The 23,487-nt window shown below is 47.5% G+C and overlaps 2 protein-coding genes and 2 long non-coding RNA genes across 6 annotated transcripts; 2 read left to right on the top strand and 2 right to left on the bottom strand.

Annotated features, from left to right (window-relative positions):
- Positions 1–1,581: 1,581 nt before the first annotated feature.
- Positions 1,582–3,552, bottom strand: LOC118356180 (nuclear pore-associated protein 1-like). The gene has a single exon (XM_035723478.1). The coding sequence runs from the start codon at positions 2,959–2,961 to the stop codon at positions 1,582–1,584; it is 1,380 nt and encodes a 459-aa protein (XP_035579371.1). The 5' UTR covers positions 2,962–3,552.
- Positions 3,553–5,598: 2,046 nt separating this feature from the next.
- Positions 5,599–8,773, top strand: LOC118356208. 2 transcript variants are annotated; one of them, XR_004819539.1, is made up of 3 exons: positions 5,599–5,790; positions 5,881–6,000; positions 8,460–8,773. It is a non-coding gene; the product is annotated as an uncharacterized LOC118356208 (long non-coding RNA). The 2 variants fall into 2 exon arrangements; XR_004819538.1 differs by having other exon boundaries at positions 5,878–6,000.
- Positions 8,774–12,769: 3,996 nt separating this feature from the next.
- LOC113912199 (nuclear pore-associated protein 1-like) lies at positions 12,770–16,432 on the bottom strand. Its single transcript, XM_027575116.2, has one exon. The coding sequence runs from the start codon at positions 16,430–16,432 to the stop codon at positions 12,770–12,772; it is 3,663 nt and encodes a 1,220-aa protein (XP_027430917.2).
- A 3,616-nt stretch (positions 16,433–20,048) lies between these two features.
- Positions 20,049–23,223, top strand: LOC118356224. Of its 2 annotated transcripts, none has more exons than XR_004819545.1 (3): positions 20,049–20,240; positions 20,331–20,450; positions 22,910–23,223. It is a non-coding gene; the product is annotated as an uncharacterized LOC118356224 (long non-coding RNA). The 2 variants fall into 2 exon arrangements; XR_004819544.1 differs by having other exon boundaries at positions 20,328–20,450.
- Positions 23,224–23,487: the final 264 nt, after the last annotated feature.

Raw genomic sequence — 23,487 nt, 5'->3', positions numbered from 1 at the left:
TTTCTCTCCTCGGTGGTGGTGGCGTTTCTGCCTGGAGCATATTTTCTTTTTTTGGATGAGCCCTGGGTACACTTATGGGTAGTGAGCACACTAGAGGCTCCCACGGTGGGAACGTTGTTGCCTTTTCCCAGTAGCGCACCACCCGTGTTTTGGATGGGCTGGCCCCAGGTGCCTGGATTTAAAGTGGAACTGGCCATATTTCCAAATCCTGGGACAGTACTTGCCCCTCCTACAGCTGCAGCCATGTTGTATTGAGAGGGACCAAAAAGAGGAGCGGAAGTGGTGCTGGGTGCCCCGTTCAGTCCTGCCCCATAGTTGAGTGCTCCAGATGCCTGTGAGTGAGCGGGACCTGGGACGGACACACCAAATCCAAAGCTCCCACCGCCCGTGGGGGCTGCAGTTCCCGTAAACACAGGTGGGCCCGGAGTAGTTAGTGTAAGCGGGGAGCTACTGAGCCCAGCACTGGGCATCCCAGTGGCAACTGCAGAGCCAGTAGTGGTAGATACACCAATAGGGAGAACACCTGTCTTGTCACCAAAGGCCGTCTGGTAGTTGACAGTAGTGCCAAATGCAGAGCCTGCAAGACCTGATTGCATTCTGCTGTCTTTGGGTAGCTGGGCTACGGGAGCGGTTGGGCCTATGGCTTGTGTCGGGGCTCCTGGGTTTCCCAACAGGTAGGAACTGCCAGCCTGCTGCCCATTCTGGTTCCCAAATGCGGGCTGAGAGGTGATTCCTGGGGCAGAGTAGTTAGAAACCGAGGTCTGTGTGATGGCTGACTGTGCAGGTAATTGGGTAGAGTTATGGGCCACGGCAGTGCTGCTACTGGGCGGTGTGTTGTCAGAACCAGGAAGTGCACTGTAGAATGGGAAGTGGCTTGCCCCGGACTGAGGGGGAGAGTGAAAGATAACGGCCTGTGAAGGAGGTGTGGTATCCATAGCATCAGGGTCAGAGTGAGGGTTGCAGTTTGCAGAGGTGCTGCCTACTGCCGTGGCGGTGATTCCAGAATTCATGAGGGGTAAGCCAGTGGTGGAAAGTACCAACCCTGTCTGCTGTTGCCCCGCCAGGGTCCCCTGTGTGGGCTGAGAGGTGATGTTGAGGCTGACGGGTTGATTAAGAACTTGGGTGGGGCAGGCGGCCACCGATGTTGATGGGCCGGTGGAGACTGGAACCTTTGCAGTCTGTGTCTGATTGCTACTGCAGTGGCCCTGGGATAATAAAGGAGAGCTCACCCCGGGGCCTGGGGGAGATCTGAACATGACAGCATGAGAAGGAGGAGTAGTGTCCATGTCAGTGACATCCGAATTTGAAGTACCATCAGACGTCAAATTTGCAGATGACGTGGCTGTGATGGCAGATGGAACCGCCTTAGAAGTGATAGCCTGAGCCACAAAAACAGGGCTCACTGGGGAAGGGACTGGAAGAGGGGTGGGTAGGGAAAGAGGGGGAGAATCTACACACATAGGGGTCGGGGATTCTCCTTTGGAGGAGGGCGGCTGTAATGAGAAGGTTGAGGTGTTAGGAGGTGTGGAGTGGTCCGAAATAGGTGTTACAGCGGTGACTGGATGAAGAGGGTGTCCATTCTTAAGTGGAATTTTCCCAGTGGGACCTGGAACTAAGAGGAGGAAGAGAATCGGTATTTCCTGTTGGGGAAGATGGAGGGACAGATGGGATTGGGGGCCTGGCAGATAGGTCAGCCAAGTCAGTAGTAGGAACGGGGACTTGGAAAGCGTGAGTGGCCGGGGGCAGGGAGTCTGCAGTCTCCGAGGCAAGTGGGGAAGAGGAAGGGGCAGGTTGAGTGGCCCAGCAGTCTGCCAGGGTCTCTGTTCCATCCTCCAAGATCTTATTCCTCTGACCCTTGGTCTTCTTCAGGGTGCCCAGGTTTTTGTCAATAACTATGCAAGGAAGCTTAGGAGGTGGGGGCAACTCGCCTCTACCCCACTGCAGTGGTAATGGTGATGGCAGAGGCACAAAACGCGGCATGGATATTTTCCTTTTGCAGGGCCTACTGGTGGCAGATACTGGTGGAAAAGAGTACTTGGAGGAGATGCCTGAAGGCTTATCGCCCTCTGTCTCCTTCCCTGGTAAGTGTGGTATGCTCTGGATAGGCCCATGGTTTTCAGCCCCCACTTCCTTTGTTAATCTCTCCTGCAGCAAGGGGCAGCTTGGGCTTGGGTCGGAGAGCCTTACCGCATCTGTATCTGGCTTCGGAAGAGGAACAACATCGCCAGCAGGGCCATGTGAGGAGGTGACAACAGGGCCCTCAGAGGGGGAGCTCACCAGAGATATCTGAGCGTTCTCCCCCAAGCTGTCTCCCGGGGGATTGGGAGACTGCTCCACAGGTGCAGGGCTGCACTGGTGGGAACTGAGCACTCCACCGGTCTCCAGGGGCCTGGATGTCAACGGTGTATCCCCACTGCCCTGGGGGGCCCTGTTCCCATCATCCTGTCCGCTGCTCTCTACAGAATCCTCCATCCCTTCTCTGGGCACTGCTTGGACCTTCTCCTCCATCCCCTTTGAGCTCGGAGGGGGTTGGTGATTGGATGGTACCGGCTTCACAGCCTCGACTACGGGCTCAGGTAGCGAACGCAGGACAGTCCATTTGCGCCCTGGAGGAGGGATCCTCACAGTTCTCGAGGGTCTGAACATCCTGGAATTATGGACGGACAGCACAGGTTGTTTCGGAGGGTCCCTCCAGTTCACTAAGGGGAGGAGGCCCAGAGGGGAACAGACGGCCTGAGGGATCGGATACCGCCTCTTTGGCTCCACGTGAAAGCTCGCTGTTAAAGCCGCACGATGCCGCTGGCATGGCCCGCACCTAGGGCAGGGGGCAAGTGCAGGAACAGCAGGGTGGTCCCGGCCAGGATGGGCAACGGCGCAGGCATGAGTGGCCCGCGGGCGAAAAAGGCCTGGCAGGAGACGGCGCTTGGGCGGGGGACGAAACTTACACAGCAAGTTGCCCATGTGCAAGTTGTGCGCTGAACGATCGCGAGATCGGAGTGTAAAACCCGGAGAGAGCCTCCGGAGTTTGTTACTCTTCTCGAGGTCAAGCAAGCACTGGGCAACGCAGCCTGGCGCTTGTGACGCGGTCCCTGAAGAATTTACAGAGAAGGGCGGCGCATGCCCAGCGCGGGAAGTGAACACTTCAGAGGGCAAAGGGCGAGGCCCCGGAGCCCCGCCCACTAGCCTCCAGCCTTGAGACTTCCTGCTGCCATTGGGAGTTGGTTAGCACCGACATGGGCACCACGGCGCGTACTGCGTGGGACTGTGTGGGACGGTGTGGGACTGCGGTGCCCCCCCCCCCCCCCCCCCCCGCCGGGCCCTTCAGCGCCTGGGTGTGTGTCGCCAGCCCTTCCCTCGAGCAAGCCAAACAAGCCAAGCATGGGAGCCTCCCAGCGCTGCGAGGGGATGGCCCTATGCCTGACGGAACTGCCCTGCTTCCGCGTGAGGCCTGGGAGCCAGGCCACCAGAGGCACCTGCCGGGCGGCGGAGGTTTCAGAGCCGACTCCGAACCCTGACCCGACTAGATGCTGCATCCCGTGACCTCCCTTTGTGGCAGGCAAGTTCTTTCTTTCTTTTTTAGGAATTTGGCAAAACTGCATGTATCATGTAGATCATGGCTTACTTTACTGAAGTGTTTTCTCTCTCATGGGGCTGATGTAGGACATTAGGAACATGACATGCAGACGTTTCAGAACCAAGAATCATACGATCAGAAAAAAATATATACACATTATAAAGTTTTACATATATTTATTTGTTATATTTAAAATAGCATTGGACTTGATTCATTTGTTACAAAATTAGTTTTAGAGCTCTGTTGGTGAGATTCCTTTTACAGTATGTTAGAGCAAATTTGGACTTCCATCCCCAACAAACTTTGAGGTTGGCAGGACACAGAAGGTCTCACTCAGACCCACATTCTGTTTGAAAAAAAGGAGAAATATTATAAGCCCTTTCTAACCTCTCTAGGAGCAGAAATGATCTACAGCTATGACATTTATCCATAATTCCTTGATATCATTTGAGAAGAGTTCAGTAAGGAACAATTTCTTGATTTTGTTTGTTTGAACAAAAATAGCAAGTTTGTACAAATTTTGGGCAAAGATTTCTTATAGAAACTCTGAAAAAGGTGGTCACGTCAGACATATTTGAAAACCATAAATTACAGTCATATTCTTCCTTTTTTTTTTTTCCCCAAGAAGGAAGAATTAAACATATGATGAGTATTAGGACTTCAGGACAATAAAAGGAAATTTGGACAAGGATATCCCAGAAAAATCTACCTCTTTATTTTTCTTGTCAAATGGGAATAGGGACAAGGTGCTTTTTTGAAATATCGACCATTCTCTTACTTGTCCTTGTAAGGCAAAATAATTTAGATGGCAAGTGGTCATTCTGAGATAATACGGCTTGGCAGAAGCAAACATGTGGAGACAGAATTTGTCAAGGTAATGTTTTTAAATGATTAATCATTAATAAAAATATTTTAATAGTAACAGCAATTTATAGATGCCAGGAAGATTACTTCTCATTTGACAATTTATAAAGCGGTCATCTCCAGTTATGGCAAATGAAGCCATGGGTGGGCAGCCTTGGATGGAATTTGTAGTAGTGACGGTGAACTATAGCTAACAACCTGTGGTTGACCACTCATTCCCCGTGGCCTTGTCTTGCTCGCCAGCAATCTGTTGTAATTCATACAGAGTAATATGGAGGGCAGACCGAATGATCCATGGAGCTCATTAAATGAACTTTTATTCCCTAAAAGAACTTTTGTCTCCTCGTTTTCAGCTCCTCTTCTCTCTTCTCTTTACTATAATCAAGGCTCAGCAGAAGTAAACTGGCTTTGTGCAGCCCCTTCTCAGGGTGGTCTTTTCTTGATCATTCTATTCATCACTCCTACATTTCACTTTTTGCCTTCTAGAAATGTATCAAGATCTTTCTGTGGTTGATGACTTCCACAATCTCTTGGCTTTGATTGGTATTCATTTTGGTATTTCTACACTTTGATTAAAGATGATTTCAAAGGGAACAGAAAGTAAATACGTTTTTCTAGTCGGCCATCTAGAACTGAAAATACCTGTTGATTTTAGCATCCAGTATTCCCATAGGAAAAAAAAAAACAAAACCGAACCTGACCGTTCACAGATGTAACATTCAAGATTTCAACTTTTCTTGAGAAATCACTAAAGATTTAGGATGCAGTAATTTCTGATGGGAAAGTAATACCTGTCTCATGGAGTTGATTTGAGGATTAAATGAGATCATGAACATGAAAATTCTTTGTAAAGTTTAAAGTTTATAAAAATGTTTTTTATTTTTTATTTTTTGCTATTTCACTTTGAAAGTTGTTTATGACATTGCTTATGTGAGAAAATGCCTTCTGGTTTACTGTTTGTTTGTTTTTTTTTTTAATGATTTTACTTATTTATTTGAGTGCGAGAGAATGAGAGATAGCACGAGAGGGAAGAGGGTCAGAGGGAGAAGCAGACTCCCTGCTGAGCAGGGAGCCTGATGCGGGACTCAAACCCGGGACTCCAGGATCATGACCTGAGCTGAAGGCAGTCGCCCAACCAACGGAGCCACCCAGGCGCCCTGGTTTACTCTTTTCAGAAAGAGACTATTTTTCATTAGATCAATGGAAATGACATTGCTTTTGAAGGTTAGGGGTAAAAACACAGATGTTCCTTGACACCTGTATAAGTTTATAATATTTTCAGCAAGTAATTTACTCATGTATTCCTCCTTCCAGTTCTGTCGGGGACCTACTACCAGCCAGCTTTGTATCAGGTACTGGAAAACTTTTTTCAAGTTTTAAATATTTTAGGCTTTGTGGGCCATGTACAGTTTCTGTAGCCTCTTCTTCTCCTTCCTCAGCAGGCTTTCAAAATGTAAGAACCGTTATTATCTCATAGATCATACAAAAACAGGCTGAGAACCCGATTTGACCTGTGGACCGTTACTCACTAATCCCTGCTCTACATCTTCACTGAGTAGAAGGTACATCTCTTTGAGTAATTCACTTCTTCTTCTTTTTTTTTTAATATTTTATTTATTTATTTATTTGAGAGAGTGAGAAAGAGCACAAGCAGGGGAAAGGCAGAGGGAGAGGGAGAAGCAGACTCCCCGCTGAGCAGGGAGCCGGATGCAGGGCTCGATCCCAGGACCCTGGAATCAAGACCTGAGCCAAAGGCAGATGCTTAACCAACTGAGCCACCCAGGCGCCCTGAAACGTGTGACTCTTAACCAGGCCTACACACACCGTGGTTAAGAACACAGGTTAACAGCGGTTGAATGTGTCCTAACGTCAGCATGCCAGGAGTTCAGTCGCCACTCGGAAGCATGGTAAGGTCTTGGGACAAATTACTTACCTAACCTTCTTTTTTTCCTGCATCTTAGAAAAATAATAGTATCTCCCTTAAGAAAGGCTGAATAATACGCTTGCTCCAAAGTGTCCTTGTCCTAATCCCCCAAGCCCGAGAATGTCCCCTTAAATGGCAAAAGGGATTTGACAGATGGGATTGTTAAGGATCTTAAGAGCGAGAGAGTCTTTTGGATTATCTGATGGACCCTGAACGTAATCCCAAGTGTTGTTCTAAGAGAAAGGGAGAAGGAGACTTTACTACAAAGATAGTGTGTCCATGAAGCAGGGATCAGATTGATGTGGCCAAAAGCCAAGAAATTCTGGCAGCCACCAGAAGCTAGAAAAGGCAAGGACTGGATTCTCCCTTAGAGCTTGCAGAGGGAGCACAGCCCTGTGAACTCCTGGTTTCAGCCTAGTGAAAATGTTGTCAGACACCTGACTTCCAGAACCGTGGGAGGATAAATGTGTTTTAAGCCACCAAGTTTGTGGTGATTTGTTACAGCAACCGTAGGGAACTCATCGCTCAAAGGAACTCTTAACTCCAGATACGATGTGTGACTGGAAATACACTTAGCAATGCGTCTAATGCACAGTGGGGCTGCTGTAAATGTATGTCACTCTTGGAAACTGAGGCTTTGGTTTTGCGGGATCATCGAAACCAGTACAATGGTCACCATTTTTCTCCATGTTCACCCTGGTAAAAATGCCTGGACACCCTTGTTAGGAAGATCTCCCTCCTCCCCCACAAACTCCCTCTTCTCCTAATGCTTAGAGGGGAAAGATTCCTTTTCCTTACTTAAGTCACATTATTTTCCTCTCTACTTTTTTTCATTACTTTTCATTCAGCCAGTCTTTCTGAACTTTCAAGAAAACAAAGGCATTTCTCAATGGATTCAGGGACTGCCTGAAATTAACATCCAACCGGAATCTTCTTATTTCTAGGTCTTATTACCAGCCATTTCTGAACTTAACTGCTCCCCAGTTCCTGCTGTCATTCATTTCCTCATTTCTCTCTTCTGCTTTGAGTTCATTCTTGTCAACTTAGTCCTCTTCCTAAACACAGCTTATAAGAAGGTAACGCAGCCAAGTGATAAAAGCCTAGGTGGTCAGGTTTTAAATCCCAGGTTTTGCTACCTACCAGTTGTGTGACATTGGACAAGCTATTTAACCTCTCTCATTTCCCCCCAAAAGTTTTCCCCCCAAAAGGGGATATTATGAGTAATACCTACCTTGGGGTTACTTTTATGAGGATTCAGTGAGTTAATCTCACTAAGTCCTTAGAATAGTACTTGTCACAGTGTCAGCAATACAAATGTGTGTGTTAACAATGATAATTGCAAATTCCAGGCACATAACTTTCTCAACTTTCTGTCATCACTTTCAGATACATATTTGGTGAAATCAATGAAATTCTTTTCAAGGGAAACAGAAAGGTATTCCTAACCAGAAAAATAATTTTGAGTGATTGTCCATGTGGCTAACTTAGGTATTTCACGACAGCCTGTGTTCCCCAATTTCCATATGACAGCCTGGATTAGTCCAATGGAAAACTAGGAACTGAACTTCTCTTTTAAACCCTTTATCTCAAAGCCTCCCACCCCCTCTCTTTACCCATAAACTTTCATTTGTCCTCCATGTTATGAAAATCTACTTCTAAGTCTCTGATGTCAAGCTTAGCATGGATTTAACACAAAGGCTCTGTTTACATCAGAGACCATTTTTCGGGCATGGTTTGTCTGGTTTTGTTCGGTTGCCCTCTTCACACCTGTAACCTCAGACAAAATCAGGAGATCCATGTCATGGCTCTAATTCTTGCACCTGTTTGATTCTGCCAGCCTCAGTTTTCCTATTCGGAAGGGGTATCTGAGGACAACACTCTGTTTTGGGACTGCTGAAAAGAACATTTCCAGGGGCGCCTACCTGGCTCAGTCGGTTATCTGCCTTCGGCTCGGGTCCTGATGGGATCGAGCCCCGCATCAGGCTCCCTGCTCCGCGGGAAGCATGCTTCTCCCTCTCCACTCCCCCCCGCCCGCCCCGCTTCTGTTCCCTCTCTTGCTGTCTCCCTGTCAAATAAATAAATAAATTTTTTTTTTAGAAAAAAAGAACATTTCCTGCTCCGTCTCAGATGAAGTATGGAGTGCTGCCGGAAAGCCTGGTTACATCACATCACTCTGGGATCGTAGCAGTGACTGGGTCAGGAAGGGCCTGCGCGGGCCCATCACACCCAGGTGGTTTCTAGGTCTCCAAAATGAATATATTTTAGGAAAAACAATTAAAAATATATGAGAAAATAATAGCTGAAGTATAAAGCAAACTGAAATACAGCATGCTTCTAAGGGGTGCCTGGGTGGCTCAGTCGGTTAAGCGTCTGCCTTCAGCTCAGGTCATGATCCCGGAGTCCTGGGATCGAGCCCCTCATCGGGCTGCCTGCTCAGCGGGAGCCTGCTTCTCCCTCGCCCTCTGCCTGCCCACCCCCTGCTTGTGCGTTCTCTCTTTCTCTCTCTGTCAAGTGAATAAATAAAATCTTAAAAATATGTATATAGCATGATTTTAAACAATGGATGCCAAAGACAAGTAGGAGCACCATAATGACGGAGTAGAAAATACAATCCCAGCACACTATTTTCCCCAGGACTAAGCAATACTTAGTCAATACAGTTTATTGCTTTTCAACCCTTAGAGCCAAGCTGTGGGTAAAACACAGAACGCTTTGCTACAGTTGTACGGGAAAATGTAAATGCTAACAGCACCAACAAAGGCAAACGTGTAAATGACAGAAAGTGAGTTGTACAGGGTGCCTGGGTGGCTCAGTCGTTAAGCGTCTGCCTTCGGCTCAGGTCATGATCCCAGGGTCCTGGGATTGAACCCCGCATCGGGCTCCCTGCTCAGGGGAAGCCTGCTTCTCCCTCTCCCACTCCCCCTGCTTGTGTTCCCTTCTCGCTGTCTCTCTCTCTCTCTCTGTCAAATCAATCAATAAATAAAATATTTTAAAAAAAAGGTAAGTTTGTACAAGGGGAAAGGGCAAGTCAGAGCCGTTATGGGGCACAGTCTCATGCGTAGAGAAAATCATGAGATTAGGGTGAAAGTTAATGATGTAAGGAATAAATAATAGCTACTCTTTCTTGAGCTCTCCTGTGTGTTAGACCCTAAAGGTTGCAAATGCATTATTATTTGCGTTATTGCAAGCAACCCCATAGGTAGGAAGTGATTCTAATTGAAGTGGCCCATCACCGGAACTGGTGCTTTTAGCCCTATGCTGTCACTTTCGTCACCAATGAAGCCAGCAAAATTACATGAAGTTACTTACAAAAGGGAAGCAGCAAAATTAATTGAACAGGACATTTTGGAAAGGAAGAGGGAGGGAAAACAGTGGGAGTGGAGTTTATCTTCTTCCATCATGTGAGAGTGGTAAAAGCATCGTCTAAAATGTGTATGACGTGATGCAGCAGGTTAGGCACAACGTTTAGAATTATGGGGGTGACATCAAAGTAGCAAAAATCTGTCTCTGGAGAGGGGAGCTTGAGGGAGAAGGGTTGCATTTCAGTATCATTCAAGTTGCCCTTATGCTTATGTATTATTTTCTAAAAATAAGAGAAAATGTCTATTTAAGAAATTGCTTCTACTGTGTCAAGGCATCAAAACATGAAATTCAAAATCATTTTTACCTTTATCCCAGATTTGTTAAATGTTTGCCTTATCAGGATATAACTTTTAGCTTGAAGGCTTTAAAAAAAAAAAAAGTCAAGAGGCATGAATTTTTAAAAGTTGTCCCTGGTAACATTAGCAGGCACGGTTGTGGGAGGGTGCAGGACTATTAGAAGCAAACTGGATTTCAACCTGCTTCTTAGAGGCAGTTCTGTCTACAAAGGGCAGGCGATTCTTTGCAGCCAGGGAGGAGGAGCTTTGATCCTCTGGAACTGTAATAAACAACTTAGAGTAAATGAATCAGGCAGCAGGGTGCCTGGAGGGGTCCAGCAGCCTGTGTGTGCTGGTGTTCTTTGTTTTTACAAGGCTATTCTCCTAAATGTTGCACTAGGCTCAGTGCTGTGCATTTTTAAGCTCAGTTATCATATTTTTCCACGTGTTTACTTCATAAAAGTAGGCACTTTTATGCTCCTGTTAAAATGGGATCTCCTGGGCTCCTGGGTGGCTCAGTTGGTTGGGCGACTGCCTTCGGCTCGGGTCATGATCCTGGAGTCCCGGGATCGAGTCCCGCATCGGGCTCCCTGCTTAGCAGGGAGTCGGCTTCTCCCTGTGACCCTCACCCCTCTCATTCTCTCTCTGTCATTCTCTCTCTCTCTCAAAAGTAAATAAAATAAAAAAAAAACTGGGATGTCCTATTTGAACTGCTTGGTGAAGGCACCTAAGGCACTTTTGCCTAAGGACCTCATTAAACATGCATCTATATGTATATACCCTGTCTCCATCCGTCTCTCTGGGTATCTGTCTATCAATCTCCCTACCTACCTATCATCTGTGCATCTATCCTTATTTATAGAAGAATAACAACATGGCTCGTGAATTACTTCCTTACCGTATTTGAACCTTCCAAAAATCATGCAAGGTAAATTGGCCACGGAAAAAAGCACTGAGTTCACTGAGACACTTGAAGGTTGGGTCTACCGTTTGTCAATGCACAAGCAATAAATAGTGCCGAGAATTCACCCCTCATCTTCTCTGTCCTCCTCTCTTCCCTCCCTCTGCTGACCGTATGCCGGCCACATTAGTTTATAACTGCTCCTTGAGGGTATCAGGGACCCTTCCTCTGGGTCTTTGCAGTGATCATTCCCATTATCTGGAATGCTTTCCCCTCAGATACTCGATTCTTTCACCTCCCTCTAGCCTGTTCAAATTCCACTTTGAGTGAGACTTACCCTGTCCACTGTTCAAATTGAAAGCTGTGCCGCTCTCTGCCTACAATCTTGATGCTCCGGGTGCTACTTTATTCTCCACAGCACTTGTACCTGGCTACCCTACCAGCTAACTTACATGTCTGTATTTTTCTCCCCTCCAGCTAGAATGAAGACTCCACAGAGTCAGGAATTTTGCCTTTATTAAGTTTCTTGGCGTTCCAGAAAAGTGTAGGGTCAGGCAGAACTGGGCACGCTTGTAACGTATGTGAGTTGATGCTTTAGTGATTTAGATCCGAGCTGGGTTGATTATTGAAGAGGATCTTTTCCCCTGCGTTTAAACAGCACTGATAAATTCTCAGTAAACTGAAATTTACAACAATTACAGAGCAGGCAAGCGCTCTTTCTCCCTTTGTTCCTCCAGGCTCCAATCTGTCCTCTCTGGGTGAAGTGGGAACATGGCAGAATGACTGGCCTACGTCTAAATTAAATAAGAAGGCACACACGAAAACATTTAAAGATTTTTAAAAACTAAAATCATAAAGAGTGACTTCCTTTGACACATCAGGGGTTATCCCACTGCTAGGGAGGTCATAGTGGGGGTGGGGAGAGGAGAGCGAAACACAGAGGGAAGAGGCGAGGGTGAGTCACCTCATCTCTCCCTCCTTTGAACCTCATTTCCTCCTGGATTGTCATCCCTTACACTCAAAATGCAGACTCCAGGAGTCAGCACTAGAAGGCATAATATGTGGCTACTTCCACATCCCAGTCACTGAGATACAGAAAATTTTGCAGAGTTAATTTCGAAAACAAAACAAAACAAACCCCATAGTTGGTGGTTCAACCCATCACCACTCACACAGGTTACTTCCTTCTCCACTGTTGAGACAAAAAGACACATGGGCAAAGGCAGATTAAGAAGAACAAAGTTTTATAGATATAGAAGTATGTATAGATAATCTGGGAAAGGTAAGAGTCCTAGGAGGCAAATAGGTAGGGGGAAAGGAAGTATCTGTAGACGGCAGTGGCACCCTGCCAGTTCCAAGACTCGGGAAAACTGGCCCGGAGCTTCGGTCAGCCAAGTTAACATCAAGCCAGGGATGGCAGACACACAGCTGATGATACATGCGGCTTGCTTCTATTCTCCAACCCTGGAACTTCTCGAATCTCGTGTAGTGCTAACCTGGGCTCCTGTGCCCCTCGCCTGCCAACACACACACCCCACTACCCCTGCAGGGTGGCTCCTTCTGACTTGTGGTAGAAAGAGAACAGGTTAAGTTTCATTTAAAGGGGCCGAGCCCCTTTCTGGTACAGCAAAGTCCATTTACTGTTACATATAATTGGCAGAGGAACACGTGTTCCATATTCGTTGAGACTCGTGTCAAAAGAAAGAACCTGGTTGGTGGTTCCGATGAAGCCCTAGGCAGGTTATGAAGGTGCCATGCCCAGAGCATAGGAACAGTGGGCCAGGAGCCTCCAAACACTTTACTGGCTCCTCCAAAGTCAGAGGAGTACCCTGACTAGGGGCAGGCCCACGTGTTCCGAGTGGAGATTTCTAAAATTCCATGGGGCTATCCCCCATTGAACCATCAGTGCTGTGGTTGGGGGTGCTCCATGTGGTCTGTGTGCATGGGGGACCATTCGTGTTTCCAGTCGTAGTAGATGTGGTGCTGATCCCCATAGCACCACCTGTCTTAGTGCTAGGTAGGCTCCGAGTGTTCTGATGGCAGCTGGTGACCCAGAGGCCTGCCATCATAGATACGATATCTTTTCCAGCTGTACCCCCTGTGTTTGCATCAGGTGGGCCACTGTTACGCTGATGTAAAGCAGGAATACCAGGATTTCCGGTCTTGGGAGTGATGTTGTTCCCGTCCTTCACGCCACCTGTATGCTGGGCAGGTGGGCCCAAGGTGCTTGGAGGGAGGTGAGAACTAGAAGTGGGTTGTAGCATATAGTTGGTGCTGGTACTTGCAACTGCAACAGAGGTCGTGTGGCCAGGCGAGCCCCAGGTGTTCTGTAAGGGGGAGACACGCGTGTCCCTTGACACATCTCTCTTCACCTTGGTGGTGGCTCTCCCACCCGGAGCAGGTTTTCTTCGTTTGGATGAGCCCCAGGTGCACTTACGGGTGGTGGGCACACTAGAGCCTCCCACGGTGGGAGCAGGGCTGTCCTTTCGCACTACGGCACCACCCGTGTTGTGGGCGGGTCGGCCCTTGGCGCTCCGATTTAAGGGGAAAGCAGACACGCCTCTTGACCCATTTCTCTCCTCGGTGGTGGTGGCGTTTCTGCCTGGAGCATATTTTCTTTTTTTGGATGAGCCCTGGGTACACTTATGGGTAGTGAGCACACTAGAGGCTCCCACGGTGGGAACGTTGTTGCCTTTTCCCAGTAGCGCACCACCCGTGTTTTGGATGGGCTGGCCCCAGGTGCCTGGATTTAAAGTGGAACTGGCCATATTTCCAAATCCTGGGACAGTACTTGCCCCTCCTACAGCTGCAGCCATGTTGTATTGAGAGGGACCAAAAAGAGGAGCGGAAGTGGTGCTGGGTGCCCCGTTCAGTCCTGCCCCATAGTTGAGTGCTCCAGATGCCTGTGAGTGAGCGGGACCTGGGACGGACACACCAAATCCAAAGCTCCCACCGCCCGTGGGGGCTGCAGTTCCCGTAAACACAGGTGGGCCCGGAGTAGTTAGTGTAAGCGGGGAGCTACTGAGCCCAGCACTGGGCATCCCAGTGGCAACTGCAGAGCCAGTAGTGGTAGATACACCAATAGGGAGAACACCTGTCTTGTCACCAAAGGCCGTCTGGTAGTTGACAGTAGTGCCAAATGCAGAGCCTGCAAGACCTGATTGCATTCTGCTGTCTTTGGGTAGCTGGGCTACGGGAGCGGTTGGGCCTATGGCTTGTGTCGGGGCTCCTGGGTTTCCCAACAGGTAGGAACTGCCAGCCTGCTGCCCATTCTGGTTCCCAAATGCGGGCTGAGAGGTGATTCCTGGGGCAGAGTAGTTAGAAACCGAGGTCTGTGTGATGGCTGACTGTGCAGGTAATTGGGTAGAGTTATGGGCCACGGCAGTGCTGCTACTGGGCGGTGTGTTGTCAGAACCAGGAAGTGCACTGTAGAATGGGAAGTGGCTTGCCCCGGACTGAGGGGGAGAGTGAAAGATAACGGCCTGTGAAGGAGGTGTGGTATCCATAGCATCAGGGTCAGAGTGAGGGTTGCAGTTTGCAGAGGTGCTGCCTACTGCCGTGGCGGTGATTCCAGAATTCATGAGGGGTAAGCCAGTGGTGGAAAGTACCAACCCTGTCTGCTGTTGCCCCGCCAGGGTCCCCTGTGTGGGCTGAGAGGTGATGTTGAGGCTGACGGGTTGATTAAGAACTTGGGTGGGGCAGGCGGCCACCGATGTTGATGGGCCGGTGGAGACTGGAACCTTTGCAGTCTGTGTCTGATTGCTACTGCAGTGGCCCTGGGATAATAAAGGAGAGCTCACCCCGGGGCCTGGGGGAGATCTGAACATGACAGCATGAGAAGGAGGAGTAGTGTCCATGTCAGTGACATCCGAATTTGAAGTACCATCAGACGTCAAATTTGCAGATGACGTGGCTGTGATGGCAGATGGAACCGCCTTAGAAGTGATAGCCTGAGCCACAAAAACAGGGCTCACTGGGGAAGGGACTGGAAGAGGGGTGGGTAGGGAAAGAGGGGGAGAATCTACACACATAGGGGTCGGGGATTCTCCTTTGGAGGAGGGCGGCTGTAATGAGAAGGTTGAGGTGTTAGGAGGTGTGGAGTGGTCCGAAATAGGTGTTACAGCGGTGACTGGATGAAGAGGGTGTCCATTCTTAAGTGGAATTTTCCCAGTGGGACCGGAACTAAGAGGAGGAAGAGAATCGGTATTTCCTGTTGGGGAAGATGGAGGGACAGATGGGATTGGGGGCCTGGCAGATAGGTCAGCCAAGTCAGTAGTAGGAACGGGGACTTGGAAAGCGTGAGTGGCCGGGGGCAGGGAGTCTGCAGTCTCCGAGGCAAGTGGGGAAGAGGAAGGGGCAGGTTGAGTGGCCCAGCAGTCTGCCAGGGTCTCTGTTCCATCCTCCAAGATCTTATTCCTCTGACCCTTGGTCTTCTTCAGGGTGCCCAGGTTTTTGTCAATAACTATGCAAGGAAGCTTAGGAGGTGGGGGCAACTCGCCTCTACCCCACTGCAGTGGTAATGGTGATGGCAGAGGCACAAAAAGCGGCATGGATATTTTCCTTTTGCAGGGCCTACTGGTGGCAGATACTGGTGGAAAAGAGTACTTGGAGGAGATGCCTGAAGGCTTATCGCCCTCTGTCTCCTTCCCTGGTAAGTGTGGTATGCTCTGGATAGGCCCATGGTTTTCAGCCCCCACTTCCTTTGTTAATCTCTCCTGCAGCAAGGGGCAGCTTGGGCTTGGGTCGGAGAGCCTTACCGCATCTGTATCTGGCTTCGGAAGAGGAACAACATCGCCAGCAGGGCCATGTGAGGAGGTGACAACAGGGCCCTCAGAGGGGGAGCTCACCAGAGATATCTGAGCGTTCTCCCCCAAGCTGTCTCCCGGGGGATTGGGAGACTGCTCCACAGGTGCAGGGCTGCACTGGTGGGAACTGAGCACTCCACCGGTCTCCAGGGGCCTGGATGTCAACGGTGTATCCCCACCGCCCTGGGGGGCCCTGTTCCCATCATCCTGTCCGCTGCTCTCTACAGAATCCTCCATCCCTTCTCTGGGCACTGCTTGGACCTTCTCCTCCACCCCCTTTGAGCTCGGAGGGGGTTGGTGATTGGATGGTACCGGCTTCACAGCCTCGACTACGGGCTCAGGTAGCGAACGCAGGACAGTCAGTTTGCGCCCTGGAGGAGGGATCCTCACAGTTCTCGAGGGTCTGAACATCCTGGAATTACGGACAGACAGCACAGGTTTTTTCGGAGGGTCCCTCCAGTTCGCTAAGGGGAGGAGGCCCAGAGGGGAACACAGGGCCTGAGGGATCGGATACCGCCTCTTTGGCTCCACCTGAAAGCTCGCTGGTAAAGCCACAGGATGCCGCTGGCAGGGCCTGCGCCCAGGGCAGGGGGCAAGTGCAGGAACAGCAGGGTGGTCCCGGCCAGGATCGGCAGCGGCGCAGGCATGAGTAGCCCGCGGGCGAAAAAGGCCTGGCAGAAGACGGCGCCTGGGCGGGGGACGAAACTTACATAGCAAGTTGCCCATGTGCAAGTTGTGCGCTGAACGATCGCGAGATCGGAGTGTAAAACCCGGAGAGAGCCTCCGGAGCTTGTTACTCCTCTGGAGGTCAAGCAAGCACTGGGCAACGCAGCCTGGCACTTGTGACGCGGTCCCTGAAGACTTTACAGAGAAGGGCGGCGCATGCCCAGCGCAGGGAAGTGAACACTTCAGAGGGCAAAGGGCGAGGCCCCGGAGCCCCGCCCACTAGCCTCCAGCCTTGAGACTTCCTGCTGCCATTGGGAGTTGGTAGCACCGACATGGGCACCACGGCGCGTACTGCGTGGGACTGTGTGGGACGGTGTGGGACTGCGGTGCCCCCCCCCCCGCCGGGCCCTTCAGCGCCTGGGTGTGTGTCGCCAGCCCTTCCCTGGAGCAAGCCAAACAAGCCAAGCATGGGAGCCTCCCAGCGCTGGGAGGGGATGGCCCTATGCCTGAGGGAACTGCCCTGCTTCCGCGTGAGGCCTGGGAGCCAGGCCACCAGAGGCACCTGCCGGGCGGCGGAGGTTTCAGAGCCGACTCCGAACCCTGACCCGACTAGATGCTGCATCCCGTGACCTCCCTTTGTGGCAGGCAAGTTCTTTCTTTCTTTTTTAGGAATTTGGCAAACCTGCATGTATCATGTAGACTGCTTCTGGGCTCACAAAGACGGTAATGCCTTAGCCGGGATTCGAACCGAGCCCGAGTGATCCCAGAGCTCTTACTCAGGAGTGTGTGTTACCATTTTTTTTTTAAGTTTTATTTTTCATAGTTCTTGGGGTACTTAGCACAGTGTTGTACGTATAATGAGCACAGGCGCTGCCCAATATGAAGTCTTCTTTTGTTCAAATCGATCAGGGAGCACACTGGCTTCTGATCCCAGAAGACGGAAGTCATGGGCCACCAGTTGTCAGCATAGCACTATGCTACAGTCGTAATTCAGCCTTGCAGCCCCGCTTTGGTCTTTGGGCTGCTTTGAAGGATCCAAATATGTAAGATTATATGTGAAGATTTTAGGTAAATATATAAGTATATAGATAAATTGTGATCTACCTGAAAGGAATGCACCAGTGGATTATTCCATATGGATTAGGAGCTGGTTTCTCTGGCCTTCTAGGAATATGTCTAGTAAGGCATTTCATTCATGTCTAGAAAGCAAATACGTCATTCATTGCAAGTTAATAGTGGAGCAATGTAATGGATTAAAGGAAGATCGACATAATTTGGTCACTGTGAGAATGCCAGCCAGGTTCACCCTTCACCTCACACTGTTGGCACCTAAATGTGATTCTAGAAATTCTTATGCCGAGAGAGGAGACAGAATCTTGGCTGTTGGGCAAGGGTGACACATATGATGGTCTAGGAGCCGGAAGCTTCAGCATGATAAAGATTTTAAAAACCCTGTCCTGCACGTGGGTGGCTTTACCTGGTTTGAATCTTGTTTCTTTGGCTTACTTCGTTGCTGTTTGTTTTTTTTGGGGGGGGGGAGACTTTATTTATTTACTTGTTAGAGAGAGAGCACAAGCAGGGGGAACGGAAGGCAGAGGGAGAAGCAGCCTCGCGCTGAGCAGGGCACCCGATGTGGGGCTCGATCCCAGGACCCTGGGATTATGACCTGCCTGAGCCACCCAGGCGCCCCCTTGGCTTACTTTACTGAAGTGTTTTCTCTCTCATGGGGCTGATGTAGGACTTTAGGAACATGACATGCAGACGTTTCAGAACCAAGAATCATACGATCAGTAAAAAAATATATACGCATTATAAAGTTTTACATATATTTATTTGTTATATTTAAAGTAGCATTGGACTTGATTCATTTGTTACAAAGTTAGTTTTAGAGCTCTGTTGGTGAGATTCCTTTTACAGTATGTTAGAGCAAATTTGGACTTCCATCCCGAACAAACTTTGAGGTTGGCAGGACACAGAAGGTCTCACTGAGACCCACATTCTGTTTGAAAAAAAGGAGAAATATTATAAGCCCTTTCTAACCTCTCTAGGGGCAGAAATGATCTACAGCTATGACATTTATCCATAATTCCTTGATATCATTTGAGAAGAGTTCAGTAAGGAACAATTTCTTGATTTTGTTTGTTTGAACAAAAATAGCAAGTTTGTACAAATTTTGGGCAAAGATTTCTTATAGAAACTCTGAAGAAGGTGGTCACGTCAGACATATTTGAAAACCATAAATTACAGTCATATTCTTCCTTTTTTTTTTTTCCCCAAGAAGGAAGAATTAAACATATGATGAGTATTAGGACTTCAGGACAATAAAAGGAAATTTGGACAAGGATATCCCAGAAAAATCTACCTCTTTATTTTTCTTGTCAAATGGGAATAGGGACAAGGTGCTTTTTTGAAATATCGACCATTCTCTTACTTGTCCTTGTAAGGCAAAATAATTTAGATGGCAAGTGGTCATTCTGAGATAATACGGCTTGGCAGAAGCAAACATGTGGAGACAGAATTTGTCAAGGTAATGTTTTTAAATGATTAATCATTAATAAAAATATTTTAATAGTAACAGCAATTTATAGATGCCAGGAAGATTACTTCTCATTTGACAATTTATAAAGCGGTCATCTCCAGTTATGGCAAATGAAGCCATGGGTGGGCAGCCTTGGATGGAATTTGTAGTAGTGACGGTGAACTATAGCTAACAACCTGTGGTTGACCACTCATTCCCCGTGGCCTTGTCTTGCTCGCCAGCAATCTGTTGTAATTCATACAGAGTAATATGGAGGGCAGACCGAATGATCCATGGAGCTCATTAAATGAACTTTTATTCCCTAAAAGAACTTTTGTCTCCTCGTTTTCAGCTCCTCTTCTCTCTTCTCTTTACTATAATCAAGGCTCAGCAGAAGTAAACTGGCTTTGTGCAGCCATTCTCAGAGTGGTCTTTTCTTGATCATTCTATTCATCACTCCTACATTTCACTTTTTGCCTTCTAGAAATGTATCAAGATCTTTCTGTGGTTGATGACTTCCACAATCTCTTGGCTTTGATTGGTATTCATTTTGGTATTTCTACACTTTGATTAAAGATGATTTCAAAGGGAACAGAAAGTAAATACGTTTTTCTAGTCGGCCATCTAGAACTGAAAATACCTGTTGATTTTAGCATCCAGTATTCCCATAGGAAAAAAAAAAACAAAACCGAACCTGACCGTTCACAGATGTAACATTCAAGATTTCAACTTTTCTTGAGAAATCACTAAAGATTTAGGATGCAGTAATTTCTGATGGGAAAGTAATACCTGTCTCATGGAGTTGATTTGAGGATTAAATGAGATCATGAACATGAAAATTCTTTGTAAAGTTTAAAGTTTATAAAAATGTTTTTTATTTTTTATTTTTTGCTATTTCACTTTGAAAGTTGTTTATGACATTGCTTATGTGAGAAAATGCCTTCTGGTTTACTGTTTGTTTGTTTTTTTTTTTAATGATTTTACTTATTTATTTGAGTGCGAGAGAATGAGAGATAGCACGAGAGGGAAGAGGGTCAGAGGGAGAAGCAGACTCCCTGCTGAGCAGGGAGCCTGATGCGGGACTCAAACCCGGGACTCCAGGATCATGACCTGAGCTGAAGGCAGTCGCCCAACCAACGGAGCCACCCAGGCGCCCTGGTTTACTCTTTTCAGAAAGAGACTATTTTTCATTAGATCAATGGAAATGACATTGCTTTTGAAGGTTAGGGGTAAAAACACAGATGTTCCTTGACACCTGTATAAGTTTATAATATTTTCAGCAAGTAATTTACTCATGTATTCCTCCTTCCAGTTCTGTCGGGGACCTACTACCAGCCAGCTTTGTATCAGGTACTGGAAAACTTTTTTCAAGTTTTAAATATTTTAGGCTTTGTGGGCCATGTACAGTTTCTGTAGCCTCTTCTTCTCCTTCCTCAGCAGGCTTTCAAAATGTAAGAACCGTTATTATCTCATAGATCATACAAAAACAGGCTGAGAACCCGATTTGACCTGTGGACCGTTACTCACTAATCCCTGCTCTACATCTTCACTGAGTAGAAGGTACATCTCTTTGAGTAATTCACTTCTTCTTCTTTTTTTTTTAATATTTTATTTATTTATTTATTTGAGAGAGTGAGAAAGAGCACAAGCAGGGGAAAGGCAGAGGGAGAGGGAGAAGCAGACTCCCCGCTGAGCAGGGAGCCGGATGCAGGGCTCGATCCCAGGACCCTGGAATCAAGACCTGAGCCAAAGGCAGATGCTTAACCAACTGAGCCACCCAGGCGCCCTGAAACGTGTGACTCTTAACCAGGCCTACACACACCGTGGTTAAGAACACAGGTTAACAGCGGTTGAATGTGTCCTAACGTCAGCATGCCAGGAGTTCAGTCGCCACTCGGAAGCATGGTAAGGTCTTGGGACAAATTACTTACCTAACCTTCTTTTTTTCCTGCATCTTAGAAAAATAATAGTATCTCCCTTAAGAAAGGCTGAATAATACGCTTGCTCCAAAGTGTCCTTGTCCTAATCCCCCAAGCCCGAGAATGTCCCCTTAAATGGCAAAAGGGATTTGACAGATGGGATTGTTAAGGATCTTAAGAGCGAGAGAGTCTTTTGGATTATCTGATGGACCCTGAACGTAATCCCAAGTGTTGTTCTAAGAGAAAGGGAGAAGGAGACTTTACTACAAAGATAGTGTGTCCATGAAGCAGGGATCAGATTGATGTGGCCAAAAGCCAAGAAATTCTGGCAGCCACCAGAAGCTAGAAAAGGCAAGGACTGGATTCTCCCTTAGAGCTTGCAGAGGGAGCACAGCCCTGTGAACTCCTGGTTTCAGCCTAGTGAAAATGTTGTCAGACACCTGACTTCCAGAACCGTGGGAGGATAAATGTGTTTTAAGCCACCAAGTTTGTGGTGATTTGTTACAGCAACCGTAGGGAACTCATCGCTCAAAGGAACTCTTAACTCCAGATACGATGTGTGACTGGAAATACACTTAGCAATGCGTCTAATGCACAGTGGGGCTGCTGTAAATGTATGTCACTCTTGGAAACTGAGGCTTTGGTTTTGCGGGATCATCGAAACCAGTACAATGGTCACCATTTTTCTCCATGTTCACCCTGGTAAAAATGCCTGGACACCCTTGTTAGGAAGATCTCCCTCCTCCCCCACAAACTCCCTCTTCTCCTAATGCTTAGAGGGGAAAGATTCCTTTTCCTTACTTAAGTCACATTATTTTCCTCTCTACTTTTTTTCATTACTTTTCATTCAGCCAGTCTTTCTGAACTTTCAAGAAAACAAAGGCATTTCTCAATGGATTCAGGGACTGCCTGAAATTAACATCCAACCGGAATCTTCTTATTTCTAGGTCTTATTACCAGCCATTTCTGAACTTAACTCCTCCCCAGTTCCTGCTGTCATTCATTTCCTCATTTCTCTCTTCTGCTTTGAGTTCATTCTTGTCAACTTAGTCCTCTTCCTAAACACAGCTTATAAGAAGGTAACGCAGCCAAGTGATAAAAGCCTAGGTGGTCAGGTTTTAAATCCCAGGTTTTGCTACCTACCAGTTGTGTGACATTGGACAAGCTATTTAACCTCTCTCATTTCCCCCCAAAAGTTTTCCCCCCAAAAGGGGATATTATGAGTAATACCTACCTTGGGGTTACTTTTATGAGGATTCAGTGAGTTAATCTCACTAAGTCCTTAGAATAGTACTTGTCACAGTGTCAGCAATAGAAATGTGTGTGTTAACAATGATAATTGCAAATTCCAGGCACATAACTTTCTCAACTTTCTGTCATCACTTTCAGATACATATTTGGTGAAATCAATGAAATTCTTTTCAAGGGAAACAGAAAGGTATTCCTAACCAGAAAAATAATTTTGAGTGATTGTCCATGTGGCTAACTTAGGTATTTCACGACAGCCTGTGTTCCCCAATTTCCATATGACAGCCTGGATTAGTCCAATGGAAAACTAGGAACTGAACTTCTCTTTTAAACCCTTTATCTCAAAGCCTCCCACCCCCTCTCTTTACCCATAAACTTTCATTTGTCCTCCATGTTATGAAAATCTACTTCTAAGTCTCTGATGTCAAGCTTAGCATGGATTTAACACAAAGGCTCTGTTTACATCAGAGACCATTTTTCGGGCATGGTTTGTCTGGTTTTGTTCGGTTGCCCTCTTCACACCTGTAACCTCAGACAAAATCAGGAGATCCATGTCATGGCTCTAATTCTTGCACCTGTTTGATTCTGCCAGCCTCAGTTTTCCTATTCGGAAGGGGTATCTGAGGACAACACTCTGTTTTGGGACTGCTGAAAAGAACATTTCCAGGGGCGCCTACCTGGCTCAGTCGGTTATCTGCCTTCGGCTCGGGTCCTGATGGGATCGAGCCCCGCATCAGGCTCCCTGCTCCGCGGGAAGCATGCTTCTCCCTCTCCACTCCCCCCCGCCCGCCCCGCTTCTGTTCCCTCTCTTGCTGTCTCCCTGTCAAATAAATAAATAAATTTTTTTTTTAGAAAAAAAGAACATTTCCTGCTCCGTCTCAGATGAAGTATGGAGTGCTGCCGGAAAGCCTGGTTACATCACATCACTCTGGGATCGTAGCAGTGACTGGGTCAGGAAGGGCCTGCGCGGGCCCATCACACCCAGGTGGTTTCTAGGTCTCCAAAATGAATATATTTTAGGAAAAACAATTAAAAATATATGAGAAAATAATAGCTGAAGTATAAAGCAAACTGAAATACAGCATGCTTCTAAGGGGTGCCTGGGTGGCTCAGTCGGTTAAGCGTCTGCCTTCAGCTCAGGTCATGATCCCGGAGTCCTGGGATCGAGCCCCTCATCGGGCTGCCTGCTCAGCGGGAGCCTGCTTCTCCCTCGCCCTCTGCCTGCCCACCCCCTGCTTGTGCGTTCTCTCTTTCTCTCTCTGTCAAGTGAATAAATAAAATCTTAAAAATATGTATATAGCATGATTTTAAACAATGGATGCCAAAGACAAGTAGGAGCACCATAATGACGGAGTAGAAAATACAATCCCAGCACACTATTTTCCCCAGGACTAAGCAATACTTAGTCAATACAGTTTATTGCTTTTCAA

The sequence above is a fragment of the Zalophus californianus genome, chromosome 13 (genome assembly GCF_009762305.2).
Source record: "Zalophus californianus isolate mZalCal1 chromosome 13, mZalCal1.pri.v2, whole genome shotgun sequence".
Taxonomy (NCBI): domain Eukaryota; kingdom Metazoa; phylum Chordata; class Mammalia; order Carnivora; family Otariidae; genus Zalophus; species Zalophus californianus.
Note: the sequence above shows the minus strand (reverse complement) of the source record. Positions and strands in the feature narration are given on the sequence as shown.